Source organism: Filicampus tigris, chromosome 1 (assembly GCF_054856515.1).
Source record: "Filicampus tigris isolate MCC_2025a chromosome 1, RoL_Ftig_1.0, whole genome shotgun sequence".
NCBI lineage: Eukaryota > Metazoa > Chordata > Actinopteri > Syngnathiformes > Syngnathidae > Filicampus > Filicampus tigris.
Window position 1 is genome coordinate 11,646,894 of NC_141217.1, and position 15,926 is coordinate 11,662,819.

At 42.6% G+C, this 15,926-nt stretch overlaps 1 protein-coding gene across 3 annotated transcripts in view; it reads right to left on the minus strand.

Moving 5' to 3' along the window:
• acot7 (acyl-CoA thioesterase 7) overlaps positions 1-15,926 on the minus strand; it is a 44,053-nt gene that overhangs the window by 13,977 nt on the left and 14,150 nt on the right. For all 3 annotated transcript variants that reach the window (XM_086052269.1, XM_086052276.1, XM_086052262.1), the window contains 4 exons: positions 14,440-14,531; positions 13,260-13,371; positions 12,515-12,601; positions 1,952-2,068 (listed from right to left, as the gene is read on the minus strand). In XM_086052269.1, the coding sequence (XP_085908395.1) occupies positions 1,952-2,068; positions 12,515-12,601; positions 13,260-13,371; positions 14,440-14,531 (408 nt within the window). The remainder of the gene's footprint in view (positions 1-1,951; positions 2,069-12,514; positions 12,602-13,259; positions 13,372-14,439; positions 14,532-15,926) is intronic.

The window sequence follows — 15,926 nt, forward strand, 5'->3', positions numbered from 1 at the left end:
TTTGGATCCAATTCCCACATTTCTTTTTAAGACATTTTATGGATTTTTTGAAGAACAAATTTTAAATATAGTCAATTGCTCTCTTCAGACAGGCGTCTTCCCAGCTGCCTTTAAAACGGCGGTGGTGAAGCCCCTTCTGAAGAAGAGCGGTTCTGACCCGAGCGTTTTTAATAACTACAGACCCGTATCCAACTTACCGTTTTTAAGTAAGATTTTAGAAAAACTGGTTTTCATCCAGTTGAATCATTTTTTAAATACAAATAATATTTTGGAGAAATATCAATCTGGTTTTAGGATGAACCACAGTACGGAGACTGCTCTTTTAAGGATCTTAAATGATATTAGGTGCACTGCAGACGTGAGAAAACTCACAGTCTTGGTGCTACTGGATCTAAGCGCTGCTTTTGATACAGTAGATCACCAAATTTTATTAAATAGACTTAAAAATCTAGTGGGCATCTCTGGTACTGTTTTTGACTGGTTTTATTCCTATCTCACAGACCGATATTTCTTTGTAAGTATGGATACTTGTTCCTCTAAAACTCATGAAATTAAATGTGGGGTTCCTCAAGGTTCGATTTTAGGCCCCTTACTTTTTAATCTTTATATGCTTCCCCTCGGGGATGTCATCAGGGGACACGGCATCAGCTTTCACAGCTATGCTGATGACACGCAGCTGTATATTGCCGTGTCTCCTGATGACACAGGACCCATTGATACCCTTTTAAATTGCATTTTAGATATCAAGTCATGGATGGCAGATAATTTCCTACAGCTCAATGAGGACAAGACTGAGGTCTTAGTTATCGGTCCCGAAGGTCAGAGAGAGAAGCTTTTACCAAAACTACACATTTTTAATCCCTCACACTGTGTGAAGAACCTTGGCGTCATTTTTGACTCTGAGCTCAGTTTTATTCCTCATATTAAAAATGTAACCAAGATTGGTTTTTATCACCTTAAGAATATCGCCAGAGTCCGCCCGTTTCTCTCTCAGGCTAACACGGAAGTGCTGATGCATGCCTTTATTTCCTGTCGTTTAGATTACTGTAATGCCCTGCTCTCTGGCCTCCCGAAAAAGAGCATTTCACCACTGCAACTACTGCAGAATTCAGCCGCTCGGGTGCTGACGAGAACCAGAGGGCGGGAGCACATTACGCCAGTTTTGAAATTGCTGCATTGGCTCCCTGTGTGTTTCAGGATCGATTTTAAAGTACTTTTATTAGTTTATAAATGTGTTAATGGTCTTGGGCCATCTTATTTATCTGATTTGCTTTTATCATACCAGCCCTCGCGGATCCTGAGGTCCTCTGGCGCCGGCCTTTTATTTATTCCAAGGGTGAGGACCAAAATGCATGGCGAGGCTGCATTCAGCCATTTTGGTCCTCACCTTTGGAATAGCCTGCCAGAGGATGTCAGGTCTGCAGAGACTGTTGGTATTTTTAAGAGGAAGCTCAAGACACACCTTTTTAGTTTGGCTTTCAACAACTTTTAAATAATTTATCTTTTCTTTTGATTGAAGATAATTCTATGTTTTGCTTTGAATGTTTTAAAGCACTTTGAGTTGCATTTTTATGTATGAAAAGTGCTATATAAATAAAATGTGATTGATTGATTGATTGATTGACAATGAAAATGCACAGTGACAAACAAGCCGTGGCCCTCGGTGCAAATTTGGCCCAGCCCTGGTTGAGATACAGTGGACAGAAAAAGTCGACACGCCCCTGTTCAAATGTTAGGTTTTTTATAGAAGAAATGAGATCAAGATAACCCATTTCAAAACTTTTAACAGCATGAGGGGGAACGGAATAAAACGTTTTTGTCAGACACGAAAATGGACGCTCTGATGATGGAGCAAAACCAAAGTGGTCTCATCCAACTTTGGATTGCTTCTCAATGCTTTTAGTTTTGACAGCAACGCAGAGCATCAGGAGTCAAGTATTGTCGCGCTGACCTTTCTTAATCTTGCGATGAAAGTTGATGGCGTCCACAGAGGCAGTGACAATGTTGCTGTGGCAGTGGCGCGCTGCCACAATGCCCGCGACCTCATCCATCAGCTTCATGGTCACGCCTGTTCGACACACAAACAGACACACTTCAGTCGCATGACAAAGATCAGAAGACGCGTCAGCTTTTCAGTCAGTCGAGTGGTACCTTGAGTTGCACAATGTCAAGAATGTCCTGAATTTCGAGGTTAACATCGTGTACAGTATTCTAACAAGATGGCGACCGCACAAGAAGAGAAGCGTCCAATGAACTTCACATAATGGTTGTTTTTGTTGTTTTTGGTGTACATACTTTAGAGGATGCGGGAATACCTGCGCAAACCCTCCACAAGTACGGCAAGAATATATAATGGATCTAAAAGGATTTCATACTCCTTGCTGGAGGAAACCAAGAGCTTCCTGCTGTGAGGTGTTCGCGCCAGCGTGCCTCCCATGCCAGCGTTTAGTACTGCGACAACAGGGTGATATTTATTTAGGGTGATTTATCACTTTTAAGACCACGTCGTTTAATGCAGAAAGCGCACAAGGGCGCTTTGCCAGATTTCACATTAAAAGTTGATGAATTTTTAAAGAGCGAAGAAACAGAGTGAAAGTGCAATGAAAGCTGCAGATTATAAAGAAGCACAAATGTAGATGCACTCGTTGAAATTACAGCTCAGTTCTACAAGTTATTTTTAAATTATGAACTGTATTTTTTGTTGAGTTTTGTTTTTTGACGATAAAAAATGAACAGAAAGACTTGAGAGAGAGTCTCGTCCTTTTGGAAGTGCATATAAGGAGGATTCAAAGGGAAGGACTGCAACTGACCCAAGACATTTTATTTGACTAGGCGGTCATAGACGCAAACTACCCGTTGTCTGATTCCTCCCTCCCTTCCTTATCATTTACTTTCAAAAGACAGAACCTAATAATATGTAACATATTAGCGTTTGGAAGGAACATTCCCATCTCAGTGATTTGCTATGAGGCATTCCGCAGGGAGACGTTTTCATTTGATTTCTTTGGCATTTTGTCCTCAGTGGCATCTATCAACATCCACATGCCATTGCTGAAAGAGCTGCAATTTCGAGTAATAAAATGTAGTTGCCAGATTCATTCCCCCTGAGTCTCACATGCAACAAAAAATCAATAAGTCTGCTTGGGATGGCTTTTTTGGCTCTGACCATCTGCACGGTGTCGGGAGCCTGATGTGTGGGAGTACAAACAAGAATGTGCAGCCTGCTGCATTCACATAAAAGACAGCCTTGTTCAGTTGATTTTGAATAAAGTTCTTGTTCCTCCTGTATCCATGAGAAGCCCACTGAAATGTTGCTAACAAGACTCATAAAGCCTTGGTAAGTTTCATATGCCTGCCATAGCCTGTCTTCCTGGTTCTCATTCTTCCCATTTCCCATTCTATCAAAAACATTTGCATTCGCGAATCTGATGTCACTTCTCAATGTCCAGTTATCTCCTCTGCGCTCATCAAGCTCTGCCTGATGCCCATTAAATATCAGGCCGACGCTGATAGTCCACATCGCAGGTGTCAAACTCTAGTCCTCGAAGCCCATAATGTTTCAAATGATCTGTATCGTTATCAGGCTTCTGAAAAGCTTGCTGATGAGCTGATCATTTCAATCAGGTGTGTTGCAGCGGGGAGAGATGGAAAACATGCAGGATAGGTGCCCTTGAGGACCGAAGTTTGATACCTGTGTTCTAAATGTCCAACTCAGTGGCCCAGCGACAGAACGTGAATAATTTGTTACCATAGACACACAATGTGGCCACAGTTAAGAACAGCAGGTCGGACTGACCCAAATGTGTAGCACTGAATTGTAGATGGTGGCCCACATGGCAGCAGCGTGCGACACAAAAGCTTGAAAGAGAAGCACAGTGTGAAAGAAGTGAACAATGTAACAGAAGAAGAGAGACAAAAATACTGCACAACACTGTGACATAAGCAGCAGGCCAATTGGTATTGAGCCATGAGCGTGGCTGCCACAATCACACTTCTGTGATTCATCTCGGTTGACACCTGCGGACGTACAAAGAAGCTGGTTGGTTCATCAATCACTAGTGATGTAACGATTCACTCAAGCCCCGATTCGATTCGATTTTCAGTTCCCGATTTTCGATTCGATTCGATTTTTTAAAAATTGCTACCATGCTTGTCTCTGTGCACTAGTGCGGTTCTGCAGCCATCCACAAACACAATACGCTGCGAGCGTTTTAATGTGCGGTGATGACAGACATGATGTTTGGCGCAAAAGCATAATTTGATCTACACATTCAAAATGTGCTGTCCATCTGGAATGAAAAAAAAGTTTCAAGACATCAATTTCTAGATGAAGTTAATCAACTCGATTTTTTGATTAATCGAATTGATTAAGCGATTAATCGGGGCAAATCGATTTTAAATCGATATTTGATTAATCGTTGCATCCCTATCCATCACATATAAAAAGCTAACGATTCAAATCTTTATATATAATCGGGAATCGTGAGTCGGATTCTATGAGTCCTCTGGTTGGCCGTTGCTACTGTACTGTATGTACAACAACACAGACTCAAGTGATTCAGTGAACCGAATCCCATTAGTGAGTAACTCAGAGTAACCAAGTCCATAAAATGAGTTTACCGCGAACAACATACTCCATAACACTGCAAATTGCAAAACTCCCCATTGTGGAACCAACAAAGGTACAATAAGAATACGTGTGTCTGTATTAATCATTGTGGTCGGTGGATCGGTGTAAACAACCAATTCCACAAAAAAGGTGTATATGAAGCTTGAATTTCTGATACGAAGAAATTGTTAGTTGAGAATAGAGTTTCTTTCATTGTCGTCATTTTAGGAAAAAGCAAAACGCTAAACACAGCTAAACTTGCCAGTGTCAGACCCCGTTACAGTACCAAGGGGTCAAGAATGTTTCTTCTGCGATAAACAGAGGTTCACACTATCGTAAATAATACAGTTCGCATTACACCATGTACTGTAGAGCCGACGTAAATAGGTTGATGGTGCGACTAAATGTGAGACTGAAAACGAGGACAAGCAAGGCCAAGACAGCCCAAGGGCCTCCGTTGCACATTCACAGGGTGACATGGCACACTATGACTCCCTTTGCCATAGGGAGGGAACAAGCCAGAGGGTGGATTGGCGATGTGGGTGGGGGTGGTGTCATGGTGTGGCTGTGTGCAAAGAGGAAAGAGAGCTCGCTCCAAAAGGGGAAAAAGGCCAATTAGTAAGCCAGTCCCCAGTGCGGCCCAGTTTGCCAGAGGGCAAAATACCCCTGTGATCACACTCCTTGCCACCATCCCCCCCAAATCTTCAAGTGCATTGTGCTCCGAGAACAGTAGCGTCTGAATAGCGCATCAACATTTCATGCGAACCCACCCAGACTTTGCATGAGGTAAAAAGAGAGCATCACCTCTTTCCAGCAGGGAGTGAAAAGAGTGAGGTCTGCATGACCTCTCACTGTCACTGTCTTGACACCACAAGATATACGGGCCCCCGCGTGCGCTTGATTACTGAATAGTCCAGCCGGCTGTATTGTAAAGGGGGGAATAAGAAACGTTGTCTGTTTGTGTAGGTGACTCATTTGTGAGCAATCTTGAGATGCCCCGTATTGAAATACTGTAGAGAGAACTCGATTATTGTGACGTTCAATGTGCACCAAGTCATAGGTACAAACACACATGCACACACACCTTTGTCATTCTCATTTTTGCCTTGTAGAGTACCCCAGTATTTTCTTTTAATATAGCATGCAGGGAAATGTATGTCGTGAGTACAATGCAAAAGTATTAACCAATATCCATAACACCTTGTGGAGGGGAGGTGCATGGGCCAAGCAAGAACCGTTTGCATTCTGGGTAGGATCCAGATAAAGGTGTGGCTAGTTTAGGTTGAGCCATCAATAAAAACGGCTCATCCAATCTAGGGTGAAGGTCAGCTGGAGCATACGCCAGCTGACTTCAGGAGAAAGGCACCTTGAACTGGCCGCCCGTCGGTCAAATCTGTTTTCACCATGCGAAAGAGCACTACAGCTATTAGCATGACTTTTCTCAGCTGCAATATTGGACTATTGACCGGACTTTTTCAGCAAATGATTAAAAGGAGTGAATACAAAAGCAATGATGATAAAATGAGGCTTCAAAATTGTGGATAATCAAGCCATTGTCACCGCTCTCAAACTCTGTGGGTGTGCCCGGTCAATGCACTGGAAACATGCCCCGTTCAAGTGTCAACAGTCAATCAAACACCACACATCTTTCTTATGTCGACACATCCCTACAGCAATGAGCTGCAAAAATATATCCGCCGCTTAAAGAAAGCCCGCGGTGGCTGGAATGCATCCCACCGAGTTGTTGCGAGACTTTTCCACCCTGCGACAACGAGGCACCCTAAATCGGCCATCAGCGCGAAGCCCCTATCGACATGCTGGCCGTCTTGTTTGACTTGTTTTTCCCCAGACGATGTGTTCGCCATCACGGCTGACAACGAGGCACTCTAACGCAGCGATGCCAGCAGCCAATCCGAAGGGACGATGCATTTTCAGGGTGTCGGCACATTTGCCGGACATGCCGGGAAGACGATCCGGACAACTAAAATGGCGAAAAGTAGTTTAAGGCTTTATCTCCACAATTGAGTACTACACAGTTCTCATGTTTTCAGCAATTACCTTCAACCAGGTATAATGTTTTCAGAGACAAATCTATACAGGAACTTTAAAGTGCTTGCTATGCATCTAAGCCGAAAGCTCTGATGTCATCCCCGGAGGATGCTATGATACACTTTGATCTTATTAGCCGGCGTCGTCTCCAGTTCATTTCATTCACATGCAAATTCAATTGGAATTCAATTTCTCGTTTCGAAATTGCGTCATCGTCCCCGTAGGTTATCACAATTTGCTCAAAGTTACACTTCCACGAGTATGTTTATTTTAATCCATTCTATTTTTGATTTGCTGGATTTTGATGGTCTGGTCCATCAGTAAACTTTGACCTACTGAAGGTCCTTTTATCACTTCTCAAGCTGGACATCGTTGCCCTCTGCTCATCTTCTTATCCACCCCCCGGGCGAGTGCTTTGATCGAGGACAGCATCAAATTGCTCAAACTGCCTCCTAATGAGGTGTAACTATGGAAACGGTATCTGTTAATGTTGGCGCCTCCCAGCAATCTCGCCACATCATTGCGGAAACCGCCATGAACTATTGTTTTTCCAAGTATTCTCCTTTCGGCTTTACTAAGCAGTAAGCACGCTGCTTACAAAATTACCCAGAAGTGCCGACTCTGTTTTTGTGCACACTCAGCAACAGGCGCAACAACTGAGATGGAGTTTCTGGAATGGAAATGTTGGATTTAATAAATGGTTGTTTATTATTCTGCTTGTGGCTTGCAGTGGCGCAGAAATGCATTGCATCATTCATACTGGCATCATATTACAATATTTTGCCATACGGATTGTCATTTGTCATACATATATAAGTACGCTGAGCCAAATGCAGACTTTCAGTCACAATTTGCAGACGTTCTTAAAAAAAAACCATGTGTTCTTTTAACAAATGTATGTCTTTGGCTCTGTTGGAAAAACGAATTTATTGCAAAGCATATTTGACATGATATACGGTAGTAGCAAAGCGCATGCCTGCTGTGTATGCTCGACCTCTCATGATTTTCAATTGATATTGTCAAGCTTTATTGTTACTGTTTAGCGCCGGAGGATGGAATGCTAACTAAAGTTTAATGACTATTGTGCATATACAGTACTGCAGTTGCAAAAAAACACATGATTTCTTCTCTCATTCGTTTGTGAGTTGAACACCTTTCTTGATATATGAATGTATGTTGAGCGTGAAATAACATTTCTGAGCGCTATAAGCGGTTTTCCAATGCAAAGATTGAAGTGCTGAGTCTCAGTTGAATGCAAAATACCATTGCTTACTTAAAGCGGAAGTCAACCCAAACTTATTTTTTTTTGAGAATATGTTCCCAGCAGGCCCACTAGTTGAAACACGGCATTCTGATAAATATTGCGTTTGTGGAATAAGTGTTAGTCCACTCCTTTTTAGCTATCTCTGGGGGCGGCCATTTTGTCATTTCTGTCGACTGAAAATGACATCACAACTGCTCACAACGACCAATCACGGCTGACCTGTTTTCTGAATCTGAGCCGTGATTGGTCGTTGTGAGCAGTTGTGATGTCATTTTCAGTCGACAGAAATGACAAAATGGCCGCCCCCAGAGATGGCTAAACACGAGTGGATAAACACGTATCCCGCAAACAGAATGCCCTGTTTCAACTAGTGGGCTTGCATAGAACATATTCTTGCTTTGACTTCCCCTTCAAATAATGTACTGTATCACAAAGTGATGGATGGATGGACCACCTGTCAAAAAACTAGAAAGGAATATCCACGATCATGAAGCGCTTTGATAAAGACTCTTTCAATTGCAATAAACATTCAACGTTTTCCCTCTCTTTAGCAGGAAAGGGGAACTTCAAACAGAATTTCAGTTTTAATATTGCGTTCATTCATTCTAAACTCCTGAGAAGTCAGAAATCACATAGCTCCGCACATCTGAAATGAACTTTGCCTAACGCATTGGTTTTTGCGCACGCCACTCATCATTTTAAAGCTGAATGTGTTGTCATTTTCAACAAAGAAATCAAATGAAACAATATCGATCTGTTTTTGCGACTTTTGAAAATATTTTCAAACTCCTATTTCAATTAGACTGCAATGCAGTCCACCAGTGGATGTCAACTGTTGTTTCCACGGAAACAGCTGGTATACTTCCTTTGAACATGGACTAATGATGGTGGTGGTGGGGGGGGGTCAAGATTAATGAGGAAAAGTGGGCAGACAACCGTGAACATGTAGCAAAGAAAAGGAACGTTCAAGTGAGACTGGTGGGAGTGTTAAGTTTAAAGACGTCAGTTTCTCTCGGGTAATTAACAACATTTGGAACACGTCTAGGAACATCGTCACAAGCCCTGCCCGTGCAGTTAGGCCTCCATTCTCCCGTTGGGCCGAAGTTATTTTTTAAGTGGCTTTCATTGACATGGATTCTCCCGTCTAGACGTCTGACACTTTTGTCAATAAGGCGTCCTTACACTCTAAAAACACAATTTGGGGTCAAAAATGGACCCATCCACTACTGGGGTCAATTCGACCCAACTTTCTGGGTTGTTTGTTGTAGAAAACAACCCCAAAAAATGGGTAGTTTTGTTGAAAACAACCCCAAAAATGTGACTGTTTTGCACAAAACAATGCAAGAAGTTGAGTTAGGTCTCCTTTACCTTGCATGTGACGCTATTTTGGACCATTCTTCTTGACAAAACATCTCCAGTTCAGTCAGGTTTGATGGTTTGCAAGCATGGGCCGGTCCGCTTTAATATGCCAGACCGCAGATTTTCAATAATATTTAGGTCTGGGGACTGAGATGGCCATTCCAAATGGTTACCTCTGCATGAATGCCTTAGTAGAATTTGCGCAGTGTTTCGGGTCATTGACTTGTTGGAGTATCCAGCCTTGGCACAACTTCAATTTTGTCATGATTCTTGAACATTTTTCAACTCAGGAATCCACTGACACTGATTGGAATTCATGCAACCTTGAATGCCGGTACTTGCACCGGCTACACAGCCCCGTAGCACGATGGCGCCACCGCCAAATTTGACTGTGGGTAGCAAGTGTTTGTCTTGGGATGCTGTGTTCTTCATCCGCCATGCACAGCGCCCCTTGTTATGTCCAAATAATGCCATTTTAATTTCATCAATCCGCAGCATCTTATTCCAAAATGAAGATGGCTTGTCCAAAACGGGCTTGACTCTGTTTATGTGTGCAGGCAAGGCTTCTTCTTTATGACTCTTCCATACAGCAACAGCTTGTCTGCTTATTTGAGATTTTACTTCACTACTTATATGCTTCCCCTAAACTTTAGTTTGGCTTCCCCAAAGATTGTTCGTCATCATCATGTTAATTCATGGGCCTAAGCCATGACGATCTTTGAACAATCTTTGGTTTCAGGTCATTTGAGTGTTGTTTTCAGGCTCCCGTGTTGCCACTCTTCAGAGAAGATGCAAAGAGGGGAAAAACGTGCAATTGGCCACCTTTGATGTCAGATATTCCTCTGTTGCTGGATTCAGTGAGAGGACTCCTCAAGATTTCCTCTGGATGTTCACGTTGAATGTTCCTGTGTTTATGCGCCTGCTTTACGTCTCCTTAGGCTGCAGCTAACTAGGTCACAGTTCCACGGAGCGGAGGGGAAACGTACAGAAAATGATTAGTTTGTATTCTCAAAGAGAAGTTAATTCTCTCAAGCAAGAGGCGGAGAGAGCCGAGGAGGGGGAAAAAAAAACGAGGCTGCCTGACCCGACTCGTGCTTATGTAAACAAAATAAGTGTAGTGCAAGCAGCAGCAGTGAGCAATGGGGAACATTGCCCTAATGAGCAATAGCATGTATAAAGGCAGTGTGTGTGTGTGCGCGTGTGTGTGCGTGTGCGTGTGGGGGAGGGTGGGGGGAACGGTCTTGTTCCATTTGATTCTTAATTGGACAGATGTCTTAGCAAGCTCTCCAAATTAAAAAGCCAAGCATGACACGTGCAACATTTATCCGCCCCGCCCTGTTTGCTTCAATCTCTTGTCCTGCCCTCCGTGCGCTCTCTCGCCCGTTCATTTCGCTCACGTCTCTCTTGTTGTTCTCATGCATTCTTTACACCCGTGACATTGGCAGAAATGCCAGCAGAACTCAATCCGTGTACACTATACAGACAGATACATTTGGAAAAGCTGCTTAATCAAATCATTTACATCGTACCAGTCGACGTTGCATGCCAAGGCATGCCTTTTGTTTCTGTGTGCAGAACACGTTTGCGTTCACATTTTGTACTTGATAGATCAAACAAAGTTTTCGGTCAAAAGGTGGCTGAAAAGTGGCTGGAAGTTCAGTCAAAATACTCTACTTTGAACAACAGATGGTAGTGAATGAGTTACATTTTCATCCTTATCAGACATTTTAGGTATATTGTATGCTTCGGTCTAACCTAACCTAACGGGCACCCAACTTCGGTAACTTCACAAATGCCCCAAAATGTCCACAGAAGCGCTTCAAAATCATGTAAAGGGTTTTTCCAGAACAATGGAAGCTGGTGGAGCCGCAACTGTACATTTTCTTCCAGCTTGACGTCTTTTATAGTCACGTATCTGTGCCACTCACCATAGTGGAATGGGGAAGAAGGAATTGTAAAATAAGCTAAATCACTTGTGCTTTGCCACTATTAGCTGCTGTTACTTTGACTTTGCTGTTAAAGGTCCTCAACCTTGCACACACAATGTGAACATGAACGCAGTCGAACTCCACTACAACAACCTCGCTTTGCTTTTCCAATTGTTTTATAAATGTCCTCTTCTGCTGAGGACAAAATATACCAACTTGAAGGCCAAAAGCTCAGTCATGAAAGTCATAATAATAAACTGATTTAAGTGATTTACAAGCTGGTTTTTTTCATGATTCCCTCTTTTACGACTATTGTGATTCATCCCAATTCCCTTTTCGCTCTTCTCTTCTGTAGGAGTCTCAGCTTCATGCTTCCCTGCGGGACATCCACGCAACACTCTAAGGCCGTGGGTTCAGTCTGTTTCGGCGTTTGAACCCAAACACAGAGATTCCGCTTCCTCCTATTCTTTGTATTGCTTACGTTTGATATGGAAATTGCAGAAAAAGTAGCCCCTACATTATATATATTGTGGGGTTTATGAACCTATAGCGCAATTATTATTTCACTGCAGTGGATGAATTGTGTGTATTAGTTAAGAATTGGGGTTGTAATGTATAGACGCTCTGGACAGGCAAAATGGCAGCTTCTACCGCCTGCCTATCAACGTGAGAGCAAATGTTTAATTACTGCTATATTTTATTGATTCCAAAAGGATATCCAAGCCATAAATTAAGCCACAAACCAGCCCCATTATGCATATTTCTGGTCTTAGATTCACCACAAAGCCAAGTGCTGACAGACTGAGATATTGACTGCCCAAAATGCATAAGTCAGGATTTTTTTCCCCCAGCAAGGTGTAGAAAGAGCTACGCAATAAATATGAAACGTTACGCCCTCTTTGGGCAGTGGCTATAAATGTGTCAGAAGAATTTAGTCCAATAAGTCATAAGGCAAGTAAAGTGAAACCTATAAGTGATTAAATCATATTGCTGTGTGTGTAATATTCTATAGCAGTAAAACTTATTTGAAAAGCAGTGTGTCGGATGATACTGTTCCACTCCTGTCCTGCAGGTGGCGGTAACCTTCATTGTTAAAATGGGCGCAAATTGCCACACACAACGAACTGTTTGTATCGCTGCGAATCATTAGTTGTACTGTGCTGAAAAAATATGACATAATCAATTGACGTCAATTTTATGACATTATAGACAATTCCAACAAATCTTTTGTGGTTCAACCAGCTATTTCACATGCTGGGCTTTTTCAGCCAATTTGGAATGACTGAGACAAGCCACTGAACTCACCTCCATGGACGTAATCGTGTAGTGTGCAGTCAGAGGGACCCACCAAATGGATCAGACTGGACTGGCTGAAGCCAACTGTGTGCTTTTCTGCAATGCAATAGAACAATGCATTACAGTACATGTGTACATTTTGACCATACAGTATACGCTGTTGCTGCAATAGTGCTTGTGCACTCATGAGAGCACACTGCGAAAGGCAGCATGATGTACCTTTTGGCATATGCTCTCTTAATTTAAAGAAATCAACCCAAACATATTGTTTTCAAGAATATGTTCCCAGCAGGCCCACTAGTTGAAACACGGCATTTTGATTAATATTGCGTTTGTGGAATATGAGTTAAGCAGCAAAATCCACCCGTTTTCAGCCGTCTCAGGGGGCGGCCATTTTGTCATTTCTGTCGACTGAAAATGACATCACAACTACCCAACCAATCACGGCTCGCCTGTTTCCTAAAGCTGAGCCGTGATTGGTAATTTCCTGAGCCCTGGGTGGTTGCGATGTCATTTTCGGTCGACAGAAGTGTCAAAATGGCCGCCCCCAGAGATGGCTGAAAACGAGTGGATTAACTCTTATTCCACAAACGCAATATTTATCAGAATGCCTTGTTTCAACTAGTGGGCGTGCATTCAACATATCCTTGAAAAAACTATGTTTGGGTTGACTTCCTCTTTAAGGACTACACTTAACTGTATATACTTTCTTATTCTAGGAATTAGTGACATTCCCTCTAAGTGAGTCTCTTACCTGGGTTAGGTGGAGGTGGCACAACTTCTTCAACCATTTCTTTGATTTTCAGCCTCGCCGCCTTCTGTGCCTCATATCGCTTCCGACCCTCCTCCTCTTGTTCTGCGTCAAACTACACAGAGATTTGCAATGGAAAAATTGGTGCCATGTGATGGTTTGTGTTCCTTTGCAATTATGTAATGGAAAACTTCTTCCACCTGTTCTTCACATATGAAACTGCATCCTCTCCTTTACCTTGCATGCGGTGCGTCAAGATAGCAAAGCACTCAAGTAGGGGGCCTTATCATGTTTCTGAGAATAATCTACATATTGCTCTTCTTGGTATCTTGATAAGGGAGGGGACTTCTCATATGTTACGAGATTGTTTTGTGATGTGAAGCAGAGATGAGAGGGATAGATGTTTTTTTAATGCACGCTGTTAACTTGTTTCTCTCTGTATACTCCATCCATCCATCCATTTTCTATATCGCTTCACCTCGCTGCGGTCGCGGGTGAGCTGGGGTCTGTCCCATCAGATTTTGGGCAAAAGGCTGATTTCTATAGTATTTAGATATTGAATATTGTTGATAGATGAGATGCCTATATCAGATACTTTATTTCCGTAATTTCTACAACACATTTACAATAGGAACAGAAGCATTGCCCTGGCATAGAAAAGCCCGACACATTGAGTCCCACTAACTAAGATTTCTCAGCGTGGCATTAAGGCAAGATAATCAAAACGGACATTTCAAATGTTGCACGACTATTACTTGCAAAGGTGGGCATTCCGTCAGACCGACAAACCAGTCCATCAGTCCGTCACTGACGGCCGCCGGTTTTGCTGACGATTGACAAATGACGGGACTTTTCTCTTAAAATGACAGACTTAGCACTGACAGAAATAAATTTTCATCCATCAAAGTAATTGTCATTAACTGCGTCCGTTACTGTCAGACAGACGTTTTTCCGACGTTTTTTTGGGTAGTTTTGTTGAAAACAACCCGTCAATGACGGATTGACAAATGACAGACGGGTACCCAAGCCGCTGACGGATGACGAATGACGGACCAGCAAAATCTAGTAAAATGCCCATCTCTGATTACTTGATCAAATGGCCTCTCTCTACGAAAGATAGGAGCCTGGTGAAATGCCAGAGTTTCGTTGATTAAGGTCAGGGCAGCTGATGTTTTCCACGTACCTTGATGGGCGGCACCTCCATGACCTTGTCGACATTCTGCAGAGAGCAGGGTACGTACCACAGCACGGCCCTGTTGACCAGCTTTTTGGCACCTGCAGTCACAGAGAAAAAGGTCAAAGTCTTCTACCCAAGGAAAATGTCACTGGGAATCGTGATGCTTTTCTCTCTCAATGCAGTCTGAAACTGTGATAAATGGGCAGCCCATGCAAAGCAATCACTGATTAGCAGTGAAGGAAACCTGTTGACAGCTGCAACATGTAGAAAGTTGACTATGACAAATTGACAAACGCTTGCTAAGAGAATTAAGCCGAGAACTGTGTGTGGACATTCTCTGTCATTTACACACTCTTGGTGCTTGAGGCTGCAGTAACATTAGGCAGTGTGAAAAAAACACTTACCAATTAGTGGAGTTATTTGATTAACTGTTTCAGCCCTAATAAATATCAGTGATCATTTGGCTCCAAACTTGACCAAGTTGGCCAAAATTACAAAACGGTTTCAAACTTTATAACAACTCACATACAGAATCTTTAGGGGCAGTCTCACTCTATTAATATAAATTCCTAGAGGTAATAACAACTGGTTGAAATCTGCATCGGAAATATGTATCCAGAGATCTGCCATCTTGGAATCAGACATCATTCTTAAATTACTTTAGAATTGCAGAGTGATGCCATTTTTTGTAGTCTTTTGTAAAACTACTTGTAACAAAAGGCCAAATAGGTCTCTTGCCAAAATCAAATTTAAAATGAACTTAAGATCATATTAACTCCTATTTCTGCATAGTTCCAATTAGTGGCGCAACAGATCATATACAGATAAGTCACGGTTCGGATCCGATCGCGGATTTTGAGTCACAGATCGGATCGTTTTTCAGGTCAGCAAAAAAGAAAAAAAAGACATTTGTCTTCATGCCTTCAAAAATGGCCAAATGTCTAATATGGCTGTACAGTGTATAAAATAAGGAATCCTACCACACATTGAGCTGAATGTTTTCTTAACATTATTTAATGAGCAGTGTTTTGTAAAAGGGCGGCACGGTGGTCGACTGGTTAGCACGTCCGTCTCACAGTTCAGAGGTCGATTCCGGCCCCGGCCTTCCTGTGTGGAGTTTGCATTGGCATAAATGACTGTATTATTTGGTATGTTTTATTTTGAAGTTAGCCTTTGGCGGAGGCAGCGTGTTCGTTGAGTATGTTTGAAGCTTCATTGACATGTTTGAATGACGGTGTTGGGACGAGAAGCAAAGAAAAAATCCTGAATCTTGAGGACTCGTTTCACCCCTGGTTGCCAAAATGCTCCCATACATGCGACTTACGTGAACCGTGAGGGTTTTCAATTTCCTCTGCTACAAGCGGACTAATCATGTTGCCTTAATGTGAACGTGCAGGTTTTTTATTTCACCAACCATTCCGCGGATCGTGCACGGCCCGAACCGTGGTACTTGATCCGTACGGATCACGAATCAAAGATTCTCCATTGCCCTT